This window comes from Delphinus delphis, chromosome 14, assembly GCF_949987515.2.
Source record: "Delphinus delphis chromosome 14, mDelDel1.2, whole genome shotgun sequence".
Taxonomy (NCBI): Eukaryota; Metazoa; Chordata; class Mammalia; order Artiodactyla; family Delphinidae; genus Delphinus; species Delphinus delphis.
Window position 1 is genome coordinate 31,439,180 of NC_082696.1, and position 16,294 is coordinate 31,455,473.

Genomic DNA, 16,294 nt, shown 5'->3' on the forward strand with positions numbered 1-16,294 from the left:
CAGTTTGCCCTTGTGGAGCTTCACCTAGTGCTAGTCAAGATAACTTGGAGTCATGAGACAGCCTTCCATTGCCTTTATGACTGTAATATGAGGAACTGTGCTCATGAGACTAAATGTTTTCATTTATTAAAAAAATTTACTGGGCTTCCCTGGTGGCGCAGTGGTTGAGAGTCCGCCTGCCGATGCAGGGGACCCGGGTTCGTGCCCCGGTCCGGGAGGATCCCACATGCCGCAGAGTGGCTGGGCCCGTGAGCCATGGCTGCTGAGTCTGCGCGTCCAGAGCCTGTGCTCCGCAACGGGAGAGGCCGCAACAGTGAGAGGCCCGTGTACGACAAAAAAAAAAATTAAAAAAATAAAAAAATTTACTTTTCCCTATGATATCTCCTGTGCCCTACTTCCAGTCCTCTCCCTTCATACACACACGTGCACACACATACACATACACACACCTGAAACAAACATACCACGTACTTGTTTGGCATTGATTATACATTTCTTCTGCCTTTTAATTATTTTTATTACCATATTTGATAAGAAAGCCAGGGAGATAATGAGGCATCAGGATTTGAGTCAGAAATGTGAGTGGTAATGGGCATTAAGGGTAGTAAATCTACAGGCGGTTTCTCTATCCACAGAAGATGACTTTTGGTTTAACTGAGGGTTATTATTAATTACTTAAATACCATGTTACACTTTGAGAACTTTTATATCTGTGAAAACAAATGGTTCTCTTAAGCATGAGTTTTTAAAACTCCCAGCTACGAAATTCTAACTTGTCCCATATGGCAGAATTGAAGTTTTCAAAAATTTTGACTGAAATGATTTGAAAGGAACTTTCAGAGATTAGATGTTTTTAAACAGACTGCCTTCACTGACTTTTCTTTAAAAAAAAAAATGCAGTATTTGACTTTAAATATTTTCTTATTAACTTCATTCCAGGTCTGTTCAGTAGATGCCGTGGGGAATATGAAAATTAACAGGGCCCTGCTTCCTAGGAGCTTAAAATTTGTTTAGTTGGGACATGTCAGGTGTAACATCAAGCACAAGTACTTCTCATCTTTAGTGTCGTCAGTCGTAATGAAATAAGGTTAAGGAGAGAATTCGTCTATTTCAGAAAGATGAAATGACTTTCTATTTTTTTATTCTTTTATTTTTAAAATGAATTTATGTTGTACCCACTATTGCTGGGGCTTTTTCCGTAGTGGAAAAAAGTGAAAGCAACTTTCTAAGATAAAAAGGGTGAGTGTGGAGGGACACATCCTTGCAGTGAGTAGGTCCATATCGGAGGATCGTAAGAGAAAAATGCTGGAGGTTGAGAGTTGAGCCTTCTTCCCTGATTCCTCCTTGTCTGCACATTTAGCTGGGCTACTCCCTCCACCCCAAACTCTCCAAGCTCATGCACCCCTTTCTCTAGTTTGGTTACATTTGCTTTGCATCCACCAGTAAGATAATATTGTTTCTTTTGATTCTTAGGGGTTTATCTCCAGCACAAGCTGATTCTCAGTTCTTAGAAAATGCCAAGAGACTTTCCATGTATGGAGTCGACCTGCATCATGCCAAGGTACTGTGTGTGGAACGGAAAGGGCCCTCTTTCCGGTCTGTTGGCTGAAGTTTTGAGAGGGCTCCAGTTGTAGGCTAGCCTAGTTCACTTTCAGAAAAGGATCCTCACCCTCACACAAGGGACTGTATTTCTTTGGGGTTTCTAATTGGGGGGGTTATGGTTGTGGGGAGGGATCATTGATTCTCCCTCTTATTCTTTCTTCTTTTCCTGGTCTTTTAAGTTGATACCCTTTCACATATACTTATGGTAAGACTCACCTTATCAGCCTTCTTTACCCCTCGTCCTACCTTTGTTCTGTCCCAGCTTTTGCTCTTGCAAGTGCTGCCTCTGTCCCAGCCCCGTCTCCCACCTGTGTCCTGGGAGAGGAGAGCAGCTCTTAGCCACCATGAAAGGGCAAGGCAGCATGGATATGACCACTTTCTGAAAAACTGCCAGTGAAGGAGCCCTAGAGTTGGGCTTTTCCCTACTGGTCTGTTGTACTTCTTGTAAGATACACTGTGCTGGCCCAGGCTCCAGGCAATTAGACCTTCTGTCCCATGTGAGCAGTGGGAAAAGAATGGAATCATGGAGGTAGCTGATAGGAGAGGCAGGGTTTGGTGAGGAAGATGCCAGTAACACACATCACCTACTTCATGATCCTAGTTTGGATGATCAGGTAGTAGGGAGAGTCGGGGCGGGAGCAGTAGGTGGGGAGTACAAGAGACAAGAGACAAGATGAAAGATGCACTTGGTTTTGAAAAGTATGTCCAGAGTCGGCTCAACATGCAGAGGGAACCTATTGCTGCCTGCGTTTAAAGGACCCGTCAGTCCCTTGGTGAGAAATCCCTAGGAAGGCCTATCACCCAAAGGTATCTTCCTTCCCTTGGCCTCAGATTACTAATTCTTGCTTTTGTGTTAATAGTACTTCATATTTGCAAAGCACCCCTTTTGCCTCTGTGCCTTCCTTTATTCTTTAAATATTTTTCCTTATTACAAAAGTAATACATCTTCATCCTAGAAAATAGAGGTGAACAGAAAAATATAAAAAGACTGAAATGTCTTTATGCAGAAACAAGCACTGTTAGTATTTTCTTGTTTTATTTAAAAAAAAATCTCTGAGCAGTTGAACTCACATTTTAAAAATGAGATTATACCATGAGTATTATTTCATAAATTTTTTTTTAAACTTGCTCTTATAAACACTTCTCCATGTTAGTAAATAGTCTTTGGCAGCAACATTTTTTAACTGCTACGTGCTGTATACACTTAATTTTTAAAAGTACTTTCACTTACACTATCTCATTTAAGGGTCGGATGTTTTTGTTTTTACGAAAACTACATAAAACAGAATGCATATGGCTTGTTACACTATCTGGCTTGTTGCCTCAAGCCACACAGTGTAAAGTAGTCCCATCTGTGTGATGTCTGCTGATAAATCCTACTGGGAGGTAAAACAGATCTTCTCCACACTTGAGTGTCTTGTAGCTCATTTCTCTGTATGATGGGGACAGGCTGGGTCAGCAGGCAAACAGAAATAAGGGAGGGAGGACAGAGCAGATTTGGTATCAGAAAGACGCCCAGAGCCCACCTCTCCTCTAAACCCTGTTATTCTTGCCACACGTGAATCTTACATCTGCTGCTTTTGTTGATCATTAGTGAGAAAGCAGTCCTTAGATGACAGTCCTGGAAGGTTTTGGGATTCTTGTTTTTGAAGTTGTATGTTAGAAAAGTAAAAAAGTTGCTGGTTTTGTTATAAGTGTAATTTCAGTTCTTGCTGTGTGGTTAGGAGTAGATCACTTAGAAAAAATCAGAATAACGCGCATTCATTCAACTTATCATCTGGTGGACTTAGATAATATCTGATGCACAAGATATTTGCAGCTCATGGGAAAAAAATCTGTAGCAATGTAAGAGAACTTTTCATGTATTTAAAAGTTTTGTGCCTGTATACGTTTTTCATTACCTTGAGATCATATTTCAAAATTATTTTTTAATTAATATTTTATCGTCAGAAGAGTCCTTAATGGCACACTTATGTTAGGACAAGGTGAGGGTGTTGACTAAAAGGGCTCTTGACAAAGATAGAAGGAAACCACAAGAGTAGAATGGTGCCCATGAGCTGGTAACAGCAGCTCTCCTAACCCCTCTGGGTGGGGGGGCGGGGGGTGAGGCAAAGAGTAGTTGCCAGAACCCAGGGGAGGGATCTGTGTGGAGAGGGCTGTCTTGAGAGGAGCTGCGATGGTCCAGGAGATAGCCACCGTGATGTGACCACACAAGGAAGGAGTCTGGGTGTTAAAAACCCTGACCTCCTTGCGCTCCTCCCTGTCTCTGATCTTCTTCAAGAACTTTCCATTGGCTGAAGTCAGTGGGAGCGGGATCCTGTTGCTGTCCATATGGGGTAGCTTCCTAAGGCAGTGAGCAAGGTGGAGAAGATGCCCCTCCCACCTTTTTTTTTTTTTTTTTGCGGTACGCGGGCCTCTCACTGCTGTGGCCTCTCCTGTTGCGGAGCACAGGCTCCGGACGCGCAGGCTCAGCGGCCATGGCTCACGGGCCCAGCCGCTCCGCGGCATGTGGGATCTTCCCGGACCGGGACACGAACCCGTGTCCCCTGCATCGGCAGGCGGACTCTCAACCACTGCGCCACCAGGGAAGCCCAAGATGCTCCTTTTTTATTAGTTTATTTTTCTGACTTTGTTGCTGAATGGCAGAAGTCAAATATGGAGAACTAAGGCATGCTTTTTTTCCCTTTAACTTCTTTCCCTTAATCTGTAATTTCTATTCACACAAATACTGATAATTGTAAAACAATATGTGGAACAATCGAACCTCAGCTGATTTACTTGGATCCAGTTTGTGTTTATTTTTCAGTCAGATAAAATAGGTTCAATGTCCTGTTGAAAGATTGCCTCACACTAGAGATAGCTTTGTTTAATGTTTCAAATGAGGGTTGCCTCCTTATTTGTGCTGAGAACATGCTGTCTTGGGTAGTCTTCCGGCCTGCTCCCTGTGTCCCTGGCCAGTGATATTTTGGGCAAACACGTCATTTGTGTCTGGTGCCAAATTGCTTAGGCACCTGTGCCTGGTTCACTCTGGCTTTTTACTCTGTTCCTAGAGAGAACTGTGGCTGTCAGGATATGGGTGAATAAAGCACCTTTGTAGATGAGATTTTTAAACCTGCTCAGATGGTCTAATGTAATTTTTTGTTTTTTTTTGCGGTACGCGGGCCTCTCACTGCTGTAGCCTCTCCCGTTGCGGAGCACAGGCTCCGGATGCGCAGGCCCAGCGGCCATGGCTCACGGGCCCAGCCGCTCCGCAGCATGTGGGATCCTCCCGGACCGGGGCACGAACCCGTGTCCCCTGCATCGGCAGGCGGACTCTCAACCACTGCGCCACCAGGGACGCCCCGGTCTAATGTAATTTTATTTGTATATGAGTTGATTACATATCACAGCAGTGAATGCCATTGGCATCAGTTACCTAGTACTGTATTTCTATTTTTAAAAAACTGAAATAAATTGCGTTAAATGGTTCTCAGTAACAAGGCAGTTGAAATGTTTTAGTTTTATTGACTCGAACCTAGACTATGTGGGGTTTGTTTCAGCATATTTTGTGAGAATTTGTTCCATGTTGTTAATGATTTCTAAAAATGTGAATATCCCTGAATAATAATCTTCAATTTTCCATATCTTGAATGAGATCTAGTTCTTCTCTTAAAGATATTTGAGTATTGTACATATTAGATCTTCAACCACTACTTGAAATGTGAGGAGGCAGATTTTTACTTTTGTCTGTAAATGTATTTGATTTTTAAAAAAAATCTTTCAGGCTGGCGATTATTCTAGATTGTCATCTTTTCCAAATTAAAACGCCGAGGAAAGAAAACAATAAGTTCAAGAATAGTCTGTAGTCTATTTGAAATATGCCAGCCAAAGGAATGTTGCAATGAGAACGGGATGTCAGCAGTTAGTGTTATTGAAAAACTGCTTGGAAGAATTCAAAGATTTCAACACCGTCAGCCTAGAAGAGAAATTTTCTATGAGGAGTTGGTGTTCTCCAGCATATAGATGTTACTTAACAGCTGTTAGCTAGCATAATCCTCTGAGATAAATTTGCCTACAGTAAAATGGCTGACTGCACCTTAGGGTAAGCCGACAGACTGTCCCCAGGGGCTGGAATAGCCTCTAGGAAACATGTTTTATCTCCTGTATCTTCAGGATGTCTAAATTGAGGTCTATTTCCTTTCCTCCCTTTTAGCTCTTACAGCCGAGCTTGAGGACATATTAGTTAGGCCTTTTGAAGAATGTTGTGTCCTGTAGTCATGTTGCCATATCTCAAATCTGACCCCTCAAGAGGAATATCTAGGTTTAAGATGTGTTGTATGTCCTACTGTTTCTATTAACTTGTGTACGATCACTGCAGTTGAAATACAGACCCGTTAAATTGGCGTTCCTGATCATGGTTTGAGGGGCATCATTGACTTCCCTACCTATATAACTTTCACAGCTCTAACCATGGTCAAATGGCTTATGGTTGGCAGGACTCAGAAGGCGTGGACATCAAGCTGGGCGTGTGTGCTAATGGGCTTCTCATCTACAAAGACAGACTGAGAATCAATCGTTTTGCTTGGCCGAAAATCCTGAAAATCTCCTATAAGCGCAGTAACTTCTACATAAAAGTTAGGCCAGCAGAGGTAAGCAGAGTCATCTAGCCCTTGGCATATCTAATCGGGCTTTGTCAGTGTTCTCCTTTATGGCCACGAACTACCAGAATTCTTTTCCATTGAATGTTAAGAAAATGAACTATTATTTATTCCTCCATGGTAAAAAAAAAAAAGGGTTTTTGATGATAAACGTGCATATATGTATTCCTGTTGATAAAACAAAACAAGCAACAGCCACAATTTCACAGAAAAGGAAAAGTAGTCAGTGCCTGCCACATCTGGGGGGGGCTCATTTTTCTTTTATCTTTGCATCAGCTAAGTGGTCAAGATCGATAGGAAGGTGGTAAAATGAATTAGTGGACATTGAGGGATAGCTGATTTATGTCAGTAGTTGATATTTGCCCTTTTTCAAGAAGAACAATTACTTCTTAGTGAAATATCTGAATAATCCATGTTTTTCAGTAGCTTCTAATCAGCTCTTAGGAGATATGCTAATTTGTTTTATGGATTTATTCTAGCTGGAACAGTTTGAGAGCACCATTGGCTTTAAACTGCCAAACCATCGGGCAGCGAAAAGGTTATGGAAAGTGTGCGTGGAACATCATACTTTCTACAGGTAATTTTGAGAAAACAGCTTGGGATTCATGAAAACAGATCTTGGTACCCTCTAGATCCTAGGAGGGGGCAGTGGATAGCGTGGCAGACGCAGCTACAACTGCTTTATGGTTCTTTGCTCTCCCTCTTCGTGTATCTGTTTCTGTCACCATGCCGTGCTAGTCCTGGCTCAGAACTGCTCTGCCTCTGCAGTGGTCCCTCACTCTAGTTGCCCTTCACCAGCATACCCTCCCACCCCGGCTGCCGCTCTTTCACTGTCACTCACCTTAGGCTTCACTTAGTTGCTCTTATCAGCTCCCTCCTGTCTTACTTCTTTCCCAGCCAGACCAACCCTGAGCCCTGTGCTCTGTCCCTTTGCTACTGTGTTAGGAGTGTTCTCCCTGCTAAGTCCCTGTCCCTTTTTGCACATCAGCCTCCACTCTTCTGGTCCTGGATGAGTCCTGTGTCCCGACCTCACCATTTCTATACCTGTGCTACCACGTGTTGCTTTCAATAGCATAACTATCCAGACAGACACACTCACACAGCGCTTTGGGTTGGTGCAGTTACAGAGAGATCATTTCCCACGTCAGCTGGATCCTATTGCCACCATCACAAATATTCCTGGTCTTCTTGAGCCCCAGGGCACCCTGGCCCCTCTGCTCAGATGCCCTTCATTGGAAGGTGATAGTAGATGCTGTGGGTCGTGAGCATTCTTGGTTTCATGCATCTTCTCCTTTTCTCTTTTTGTCTATAATTTAGCATCGTTTCCCTCTCCCTTCATTCATTCTTTTCTTCCTCTCCTGTTTCAAGAAAGAGCATATATAGAACTTTTATTCCTCTACCTTGATCCCTTGTTTCATGCCTCACGTAGGACTGTGCTTTGTAAATCATGTGCCCCCAGTGGGTGGCTTCGATGAGTTCTTTGGCCAATAAACATGTCCATGTCCTGCTCCCTGAAAAACCAAAAAAACCCAGAAGATCTCCTTAGACCTTTTAGCCTCCTATAGCTTTTGTCCTGTCTCCTTTCATACTTTTATTCAGGGGCATACTTACTAACATTGCTTTTCTTAGCAAAGTGTGGTTTGCTGATCTTCCTTTTCTCTGTTTCCTCAGTTTCCTATTACTGCAGTCTAGATAGCTGTGATATCTAGACCCTTCATCTTTAAAGTTTTTGCTTTGCACTCTTAAGGTCTAATGCTGCCCCTCCACATACTAGATGTGTGATTGTAGGTAAGTTACTCAACCTTTGTGAGTCTCTCCCTTTCATCATTTGTGTGATGGTGGTAATGATAATAGTGCCTATATTACAGGGTTGTTTTGAAAACTAAATGATATAGCTCACGTGAAACAAACTTAGAACCATTTCTGGTATGAAATAATGTTTATCATTATCATCATTATTCTTAGTTTTGTAGCATAGTGTGCTATTTATTTTCAAAACTGCTCTAATATACTCATTTCAGAGGAGTCATATTACTATTGACTTAAATCACCAAAAAGATTCTTTTAGAGAGAACTCATAAATGTTTGTGGTCAACACTTTTTTGTTTTGGTACTAGTTTCTGTTTAATTGTAGCTTAATTGCTTAAGGATTTCTTTGTGATCAGAAAATTAATCTGTAATCTAATACTTTGTGTATGTGGTCACCAGTGCCAGTTGGGCAAGAAAGCACTTTATCTCAGTTTGACATAAACAGAATAAAAATCCTCTAGTTAATGATTTTCCCTCTTTTGCATTATGACTTAAATCTGCCTTTAAAATATTTTCCTTGCACTTCTTGGATTTATATTTTTTTTAAACTGGAAGTAAGAGAAAATCCTCATATGGAGCTGCTCATTCTGGGAAGATGTGGCCTTTGGTTGAGATATAGTCAACTGAAGTGTACCTGCAGAAGGGTAGCAGATAACCCAGTCTCACTCTCCTGTTTGCCTCTAGTCTTTTTTTTTTTCTTTTAAATAATTTTATTTTATTGTGGCAAGATCACTTAACAAATTTTAAATGTATAATATATTATTATTGACTGTAGGTACAGTGTTGTATAGCAGCTTTCTAGAGCTTATTTATCTTATTTAATTGAAATTTTTTGCCTGGTGATTAACAGCTCCCCGTCGTACCCTCCCTCCAGGCCCTGGTAACCACCATTCCAGTCTTTGATTCTGCGAATTTTGACTCTTTTGGATACATCATATAGGTAGAATTATGTAGTACTTGGCTTTCTGTGTCTGGCTTGTTTCACTTAGCGTAATGTTCTCAAGGTCCCTCCTTGAGATGGGCCATTCCATCTTAAGGATGTTACATTCCAGAATGTAACAGGTCCATTCTGTTACATACTGCAGAATATCCTTCTTTTTTAAAGGCTGAATAGTATTCCATTGTATGTATATCCTGTATTTCCTTTATCCAATTATTTGTAGATGGATGGTGAGGTTGTTTCCATATCTTAGTTATTGTGACTCGTGGCATAATGAACATGGGAATGCTAATATCTCTTTGAGATCCTGATTTCAGATCTTTTGGAAAAATACCCAGATGTGGGACTGATGGCTCATGTGGTGGTTCTATTTTTAATTTTTTGAGGAGCCTCCTTACTGTCTCACATAGCTTCTGTACCATTTTGTATTCCCACCAATAGTATGCAGGGGTCTCAGTTTCTCCACATTCTCGCCAGCACTTGTTGTCTTTTGTTTAGTTTTTAAAATTTTGTGGAGGAGGGGGTATTTCCTTTTGGGTCATGATGCATGTCTCTCCTTTGAGATATTTTTTAGAAATGTCTCTTTTTGTCCACTTGTTGATCTCTCAGTACCTACAGGGCATGCTTCATGAATGCATGATAAAATAAATGTGATTTAGGCAACTTGTTTTTCAAGGAGAATGAGCATTTCTTAATTACTGCACTGATAAGCTTGCCAATGACCCTTTTTTCTATACATCATTGCTGTCTTACACGGCATTCTTAGACCATAGCTAGCTGGATTGCAAGGTAGGGAAACCCACCATATTCAGTCCATCAGGAGGCAGTGCATGGTAAATGACCACATTTCTCACCTTGCCCCTGGTGCTCGTTATGAGTGTGCCGAGACATTTAATCTTTCAGCGTCCCAGGTTCATTCACTGTTAGAGAAAGAGATTACAGAGCACAGACGAGAGTTAATTTCTGGTCTAAATGTCTAGTATTCCGGCTTTCTAATTTAAGAATATAGAGCTTTTTCCAAAGTACAGTTTGAGGCACTGACGTCTTCAGATTATGCTTTCTCAGCAACATCATCTCTGTCTCCTTTGAAAATCTATTGGCAGAAAATGGAAGTTTTCAAGGAACACTTCTGCTAGCCTCTATGACAAGACTAAAGCCAAGAGCGTATTAGTTCTTTTTACATCAGTCTCATTCTAACACGTTGTTTTCCTGGGTTGATACGATGGAGAATCCTGAACTGATGGGGGAGCACCTCTTGTATTACCATGTAGCTTTACCTTGACTTGAATCTCTTTTCATTGCTCGTTAAGCAGAAGGTTTCTAAAAGTTGAGCAGAAATGCTAGTGATACTCGGAACGGTAAAGAACCCTTTAAGAAACCACTCTTTGGATAATGATAGGAAAAATTTTGGTGGAGTTCTCCATATTCTGGAATTGTCAACTGCAGTCTTCTTATTTAATACATTCTCTAAGAGCTCTGGGATTATCTTTTTTGTTAAGATGTTTTGCCAGCTCTTCATCAGGCAGTGAAGGCAAGATAGGTTCAGTTGTATACCAGACAAGATTGGCTCACTTACTGAAACCGTGCTTTCACATAAGTCTGGAAGTACTTGCCATCAGGAGTTGTACTTCATTCATTACGGACCTGGGGTTTAAGCAGGAGAATTGTGCTGGCAAGAAAGGGTGTTCGTCGTCCCTACAGATCCACTGTGCGGTGTTCTTCATGGGACAGCGTCACTTGATGGGACAGATTCCTGAGTTAGACGTTCTTTCCCAGAGAAATGGACATAAATATTAAGAATTACTAACGGCAATGGATTGCTGCTTGGCACTTCTGGCTTGGAGCAAGAATTCAGACACATGTGTTTATATAAATGATTTAAGTTAATACAAATAAATAACCTTTGATATACACTGAAAACAGCTGCGTTTTTGCTCTGGTTGAGGAAAACATTATTCATGAATATGTGAATGAGGATTTATTCATCTTATCATTATCATAAAGCTCTGTATATAGGAGGGTTTATAAATAATGTTGATTTTTATTAGGAAGTTTAGGCAGCATTTTTTGGACCAAATAATCATACTTAATGAAATGAGATATTAAAATATATAGTTTCAAAGTTAAAAAAAATCCATAAAGTCTAATTTTGTTCCCTTTTCCCACCACAGGCTTGTGTCTCCAGAGCAGCCACCAAAGGCCAAGTTCCTGACCTTGGGGTCCAAGTTCCGCTACAGCGGCCGTACCCAAGCGCAGACCCGCCAGGCCAGCACCCTCATTGATAGGCCGGCACCGCACTTTGAACGCACTTCTAGTAAGCGGGTCTCCAGGAGCCTAGATGGAGGTAAACACACTTATTAGGATTCTGGATTCCATTAATCTTTCTCTAATCCAGTGGGATCAGAAAATGTTGATCTACTTATTAATAAGATCCCCAGAAATACCCTAGAGGGAGAACCATTCTTTTTTCCTGAGTAAATAAAATACTATTACTTACACTCATAAGAAAATAATTTTATAGTGTTTTGAAGTTGTCATTCTGAACGTAAATTTTCTTGGCACTGTAAATACACACAAATATCAGTTGAGTTCTTGTCGATGAGATGTTGGACAGATGTTTTTACTGGTCTGACTTAATCGTGATATATGTTATGTGACTTAATTTCTTGAACTTGTTAAGTAATGGCAAACATGTAATTCCAAGGGGTTTTGGTGTGATAGCATATATAGAACTTTTATTCAAAGGAACGTAAAACATCCATTGCATCATCACATTTTTGAATTTAAAAACCCTTACTAAAGCTTAACAGACATTCTAGCATACCGGAAACCATTCACAGCTTCCAAGGATTAGTTTAAATACAGTGCTTAACAAAAAGGAAATATAGTGTGTTCATCTGTTCTTACATCCAAGGGGAGACGTGTATAACTTTTTTCTATTAGAATTCTCATTTAGCTACATATATGTAGTTTTTAAATAAATTACACATGGAAATAAATTGATGTTGCTTCCCTTCATTTTATATATGTATCTTATTACCTGTCTAATTTTGGGTTAATAGCAGATTTCCTATAAAAGAGCTGAGGTTAATTTTATATTAGAATGCTTTAAAATTTTTTTTTCTTTCTACCTAATAGCAAGTAATTGGTATGGATACCTTTCTACCAGAAGTAGTTCTCCAACATTTTTTGGCTGATGAATCTCAAAACATATACACAAAAGTAGTAATGCTAAATTGGAAATTTTCTATTTTACTACTGTTTATCAGCAAAAACCTGGTTTTGATTGTTATTACTGATATCTTTCTGAAATACGAACTTGAACAACTTATGTTTCAAATAATCAGCTGAACTGAACAGATTGGATATGCTAATAGATAAAAATCTTCTCTCAGTAGTGAAGGATTGACACTCCTTGGCCTTGATCTATTTTTCCTGGAATCAACTTAGAAAACAGATCCAGCCAGACACACAGATACTTCCCAAGTTTTGTTGGTGGGCATTTTGGTACATATAGTTATTGAATCTTGCTTCTGGAGAATCTTTCATATAGTTTTGTGAGACCACAGAAAAAAATGTGCAACAGAATCATAAATTGTGGTTCAAATAAATGTCCACGTTCCCAAATGCAGTGATTTAAATTTAGTGAATTAGTACTGCATGATAGTTGTCAGAGTATATTTTAGCTCATCAACAACTGAGTACTTTTTCCAAGTAAATCCAAAAAATGTCCCCAGTTATGTAAATATTTCACAAGTCTTGCCCCTTGTCACAGAGAATTTATACAAGTGCTGAATAAATGTGATCAGTGTCATTTAATGCCTGGGAGAAATCATTCCTCTTTCTGGAACACTGTCCTTTTTAGCCTTTGTTTTAAACTATGAGGTTTTTATAACTCTCATGTTGCGAATTTTAGGGCTTAAAAAGAGCAGTAAACTACTGCTTTTTCTTTGAGGTATATAAACTGTGCTCAAGGAAGCCCACCATCTTGTATGCACAGTTAGTGCAGAGGGTTATAGTGGGTCCGTATCTGAAAACAATGATTTTCACAAGTAAAAGCAACAAACATGGCACAGTAATCCATTATTTTTCCTTTTGTGTTTTGGACACTGTAATTCATCAGATGGGCCAGCCATTCAAAAGGATTATTGTGTTGTTGTGAGAAATAGGAGGCTTTTCATGCCAATACATGACCAGACAGGGAACTATTTGGATAGGGCTTATGTTCTTTTATTCCCCCAGAGCAAAGCTAGGCTGTAACCTGGTACTGAGCTCTATTTTCCCCACCACACCATCCATATACCTTTTGTTGTTGTTGTTGATATGTGTTATGTTTTCTTTCTCCTGTTTTTAAACAGGCTATTTAAATACATAAATATTCTTCACTTTAAGATTTGACAAGTTAAGTCTTTTAGTGATTATGTAGAAAGTAAAAATCAATGTGATATCTAAAGATCAAATGTCAAAATAAAAATTAATCTAGGATAGCTATTTTAGAACAGTGAGATTCCAAGATTGCTATTCAAGCCAGAAAGGAGGCAAATCAGTCATTGAGAGCATTAACACCCCAGATGCATGTGAGAGCAGGGGAACTGATGATTTCCTGGAAGTGGAAAGTATAATCGGGCATTACAGATTGGGTCATCAGGGAAGGAAGGCATATCTGAGGAAGAACCATTTCAGTTGAGACTTGAAGGATGAGAAGGAAGCAGCCGTGAGTAGAACAGGAGATAAAGCATTCCGTGGCAGGAGTAGCAGGTCTGAAGATCAAAAGTTTAGGGACAGCTTGATACATTCTAGGAGCAGAAAGAAGGCAAGTGCAGTCAGAACTGACTAGTGATAGGGAGAGGTAGGCTGGGAGCAGGTCACACAGGGCCTTGCAGGTCACATTCTCTTGGTGCCGAACGTGGTTTTTATTCTAGGAAACCATTGAAGGGTGTGTGTTGTACATACATACACATGTGTACACACTTATAGAGGCACATATGTGTACAGTGCTATCTATCTTTAAAAAAAACAAAAATCACTTGATGCCATGTCCAGAACAATTAGAGAGGATGAGAGAGGAAGCTCAGGCCGACTTGTCAGGAATACTCCTGGTGTGAGAGTCCTGGTGGTTTTGTCTCAAATGGTAGTAGACCAATTAGTCATTGGCACCATAGGTTCTGTGCCTTGGGCTTATAAACTTCTCAGGGTTCTACACGGTTTAAGACCTGACAAAAATTATTAGCTGCAAACTGAAATCATTAAGTGTTTAACAAAAGTATTATTGTTAAAAATAAAAATATTGGTCAATATTTTGCCAACTTCATTAGGCAACTTTAAATTGGATATTCATTAAAATTTTGATATCATTACATTTGAAGCCATTTCTAGGTCAGAGTTTCTCATTTTGCAGTAAATCTCTGAGTATGCATTGATGGGCGCTTAGAAACCATAATCATAGGTTAAAGAGTTACTCATATACTTTCCAAGGAAAAATTGTTAAAATCTTTTTAAAAGTTAAAAAGATTTTTTTTAGAAAAATAATTATATTTAGAAAATAAAATATATTTAATGTATGAAATAATTATAATAATATATAATAATATAAATATAAAATATATTTATAATATAATATAATTATATTTGTTATATATATAATTATATAATATAATCTAGAAAATAATTATATTTAATGTATGATGTATAATTATATAATATATATAATATATTTATAAATATAAAAATATATTATATACACAATATATAATAAACATATAAATATACAAATATATTTATATATATTTATAAATATAATATAAATAAATTTTATTTAAATAAATAAATATATTTATATTAATATATAAATATATTTATATATAATAGATAAATATATAATATAATTATAACATATGTATGTTATTATAATAGATGTAATTATAATATATGTATAATATATGTATGTATAATTATATGTAATATAATATATAATATAATGTATGATGTATAATATAATATATAAATATATAATATAATTATATAATATAATATAAAATATAATAATAAATAATCTAGAAAATAATTATATTTAATGTATGATGTGACTTCATTTTAATGTTTGATATGATTTGTTGTGGGCTTTCCAAAGTATGAGTGTTAAGAGCCGTGAAAGCCTTGAAAGGGACCCGGGTGGTAAAATAGAGATGGAAGCAAGCGGCCACATTTAGAAATACATCCAAGGGCTCTATTGGACTTGCTGGTTGTTGAGGGGTAAAGGAAGAGACTTCAGGGTATCTGACTTGAGTAACTGGGTGCAAGCATGAGAGTGTATTTGGCAAAAAGTCAAGACTGAGAAGAAGGAAGTTTTGGACAGGGCAGGTGAGGGGTGTGGATTAAGAGGCTTCTAGTAACACATGGATTAGAGGTCTAGGTGTTGCCCAAGTTCAGTATGGTGGGTCACACACAGTCTCTGCCCTCCAAGAGCTTGCAACCTAAAGTTAAACAGTGGGCTTCCCTAGGGGCATGGGGCCAGAGCAAGCCACACTGTGTCAGGAAAGCGCGTTTTATGCTGGTGAAATGACCTCAATGGTTTCTTCTTTGGGGAAGAAACTACAGATGGACAGAGGCTTTTGCCGGTTGCTACTCACTTTGCCTTGTTGAGATTTGAAGCCGTCTTGGATTGATCTGCCCTGTGACAGAAATGTCAACACGATGTATGTTCCTGCACATCTGTAGGATGGACGAAGGGAACACATAAGGCCAGATTTGCTAAGGCAGAGGGTTTCTATGTATTAGACTTACTGTAGGTCAAGTTGAGGCATTCAGGAGGGAGGTTAGAAAAAATGAAAAATATTAACATAAACGTAGAAGTTGATTCTCTAAAATCTACTTTTACTGTCTTGTTGCAATTTCGACTGGTGTTCTAATTAAAGGTTCCTTTATGGAGGAATTCTTAAAACTTACTGAAGCAAATCATTTTAATAACTAGGTAATTATTTGTTGCAATAGGTAGATTCAGAAATAAGTTCAGGCAAGATTAAAGAGACTCCAGAGAATTAAAATACTGCTCACCTTGTAATTCTGACATAGTACCCCGACTCTGGTGTTTCATCTGGTCTTAGAGCTCCTTCTACTGGCCAATTCTATGATCAGTGTCTTATCCTTCAAAAATCTGTGACTTGAGAGCTCGGTCTAATTTATTGGGTTGCAATTCAGAATACTTATAGAATTTATTAAAAGTTTAAACATGAGTTTATTTGATACATTATTTTCATGATCAAACAGTGTTCCCATTTCTGTTAATTGTCTATAAGGTGCCTGTTTA

At 38.9% G+C, this 16,294-nt stretch overlaps 1 protein-coding gene across 11 annotated transcripts in view; it reads left to right on the forward strand.

The window, feature by feature from the left end:
* The window catches only part of EPB41L2 (erythrocyte membrane protein band 4.1 like 2), a 214,652-nt gene that overhangs the window by 155,419 nt on the left and 42,939 nt on the right, over window positions 1-16,294 (forward strand). For all 11 annotated transcript variants that reach the window (XM_060029959.1, XM_060029961.1, XM_060029969.1 and 8 more), the window contains 4 exons: window positions 1,474-1,561; window positions 6,078-6,230; window positions 6,719-6,816; window positions 11,160-11,332. In XM_060029959.1, coding sequence (XP_059885942.1) covers window positions 1,474-1,561; window positions 6,078-6,230; window positions 6,719-6,816; window positions 11,160-11,332 — 512 coding nt within the window. The remainder of the gene's footprint in view (window positions 1-1,473; window positions 1,562-6,077; window positions 6,231-6,718; window positions 6,817-11,159; window positions 11,333-16,294) is intronic.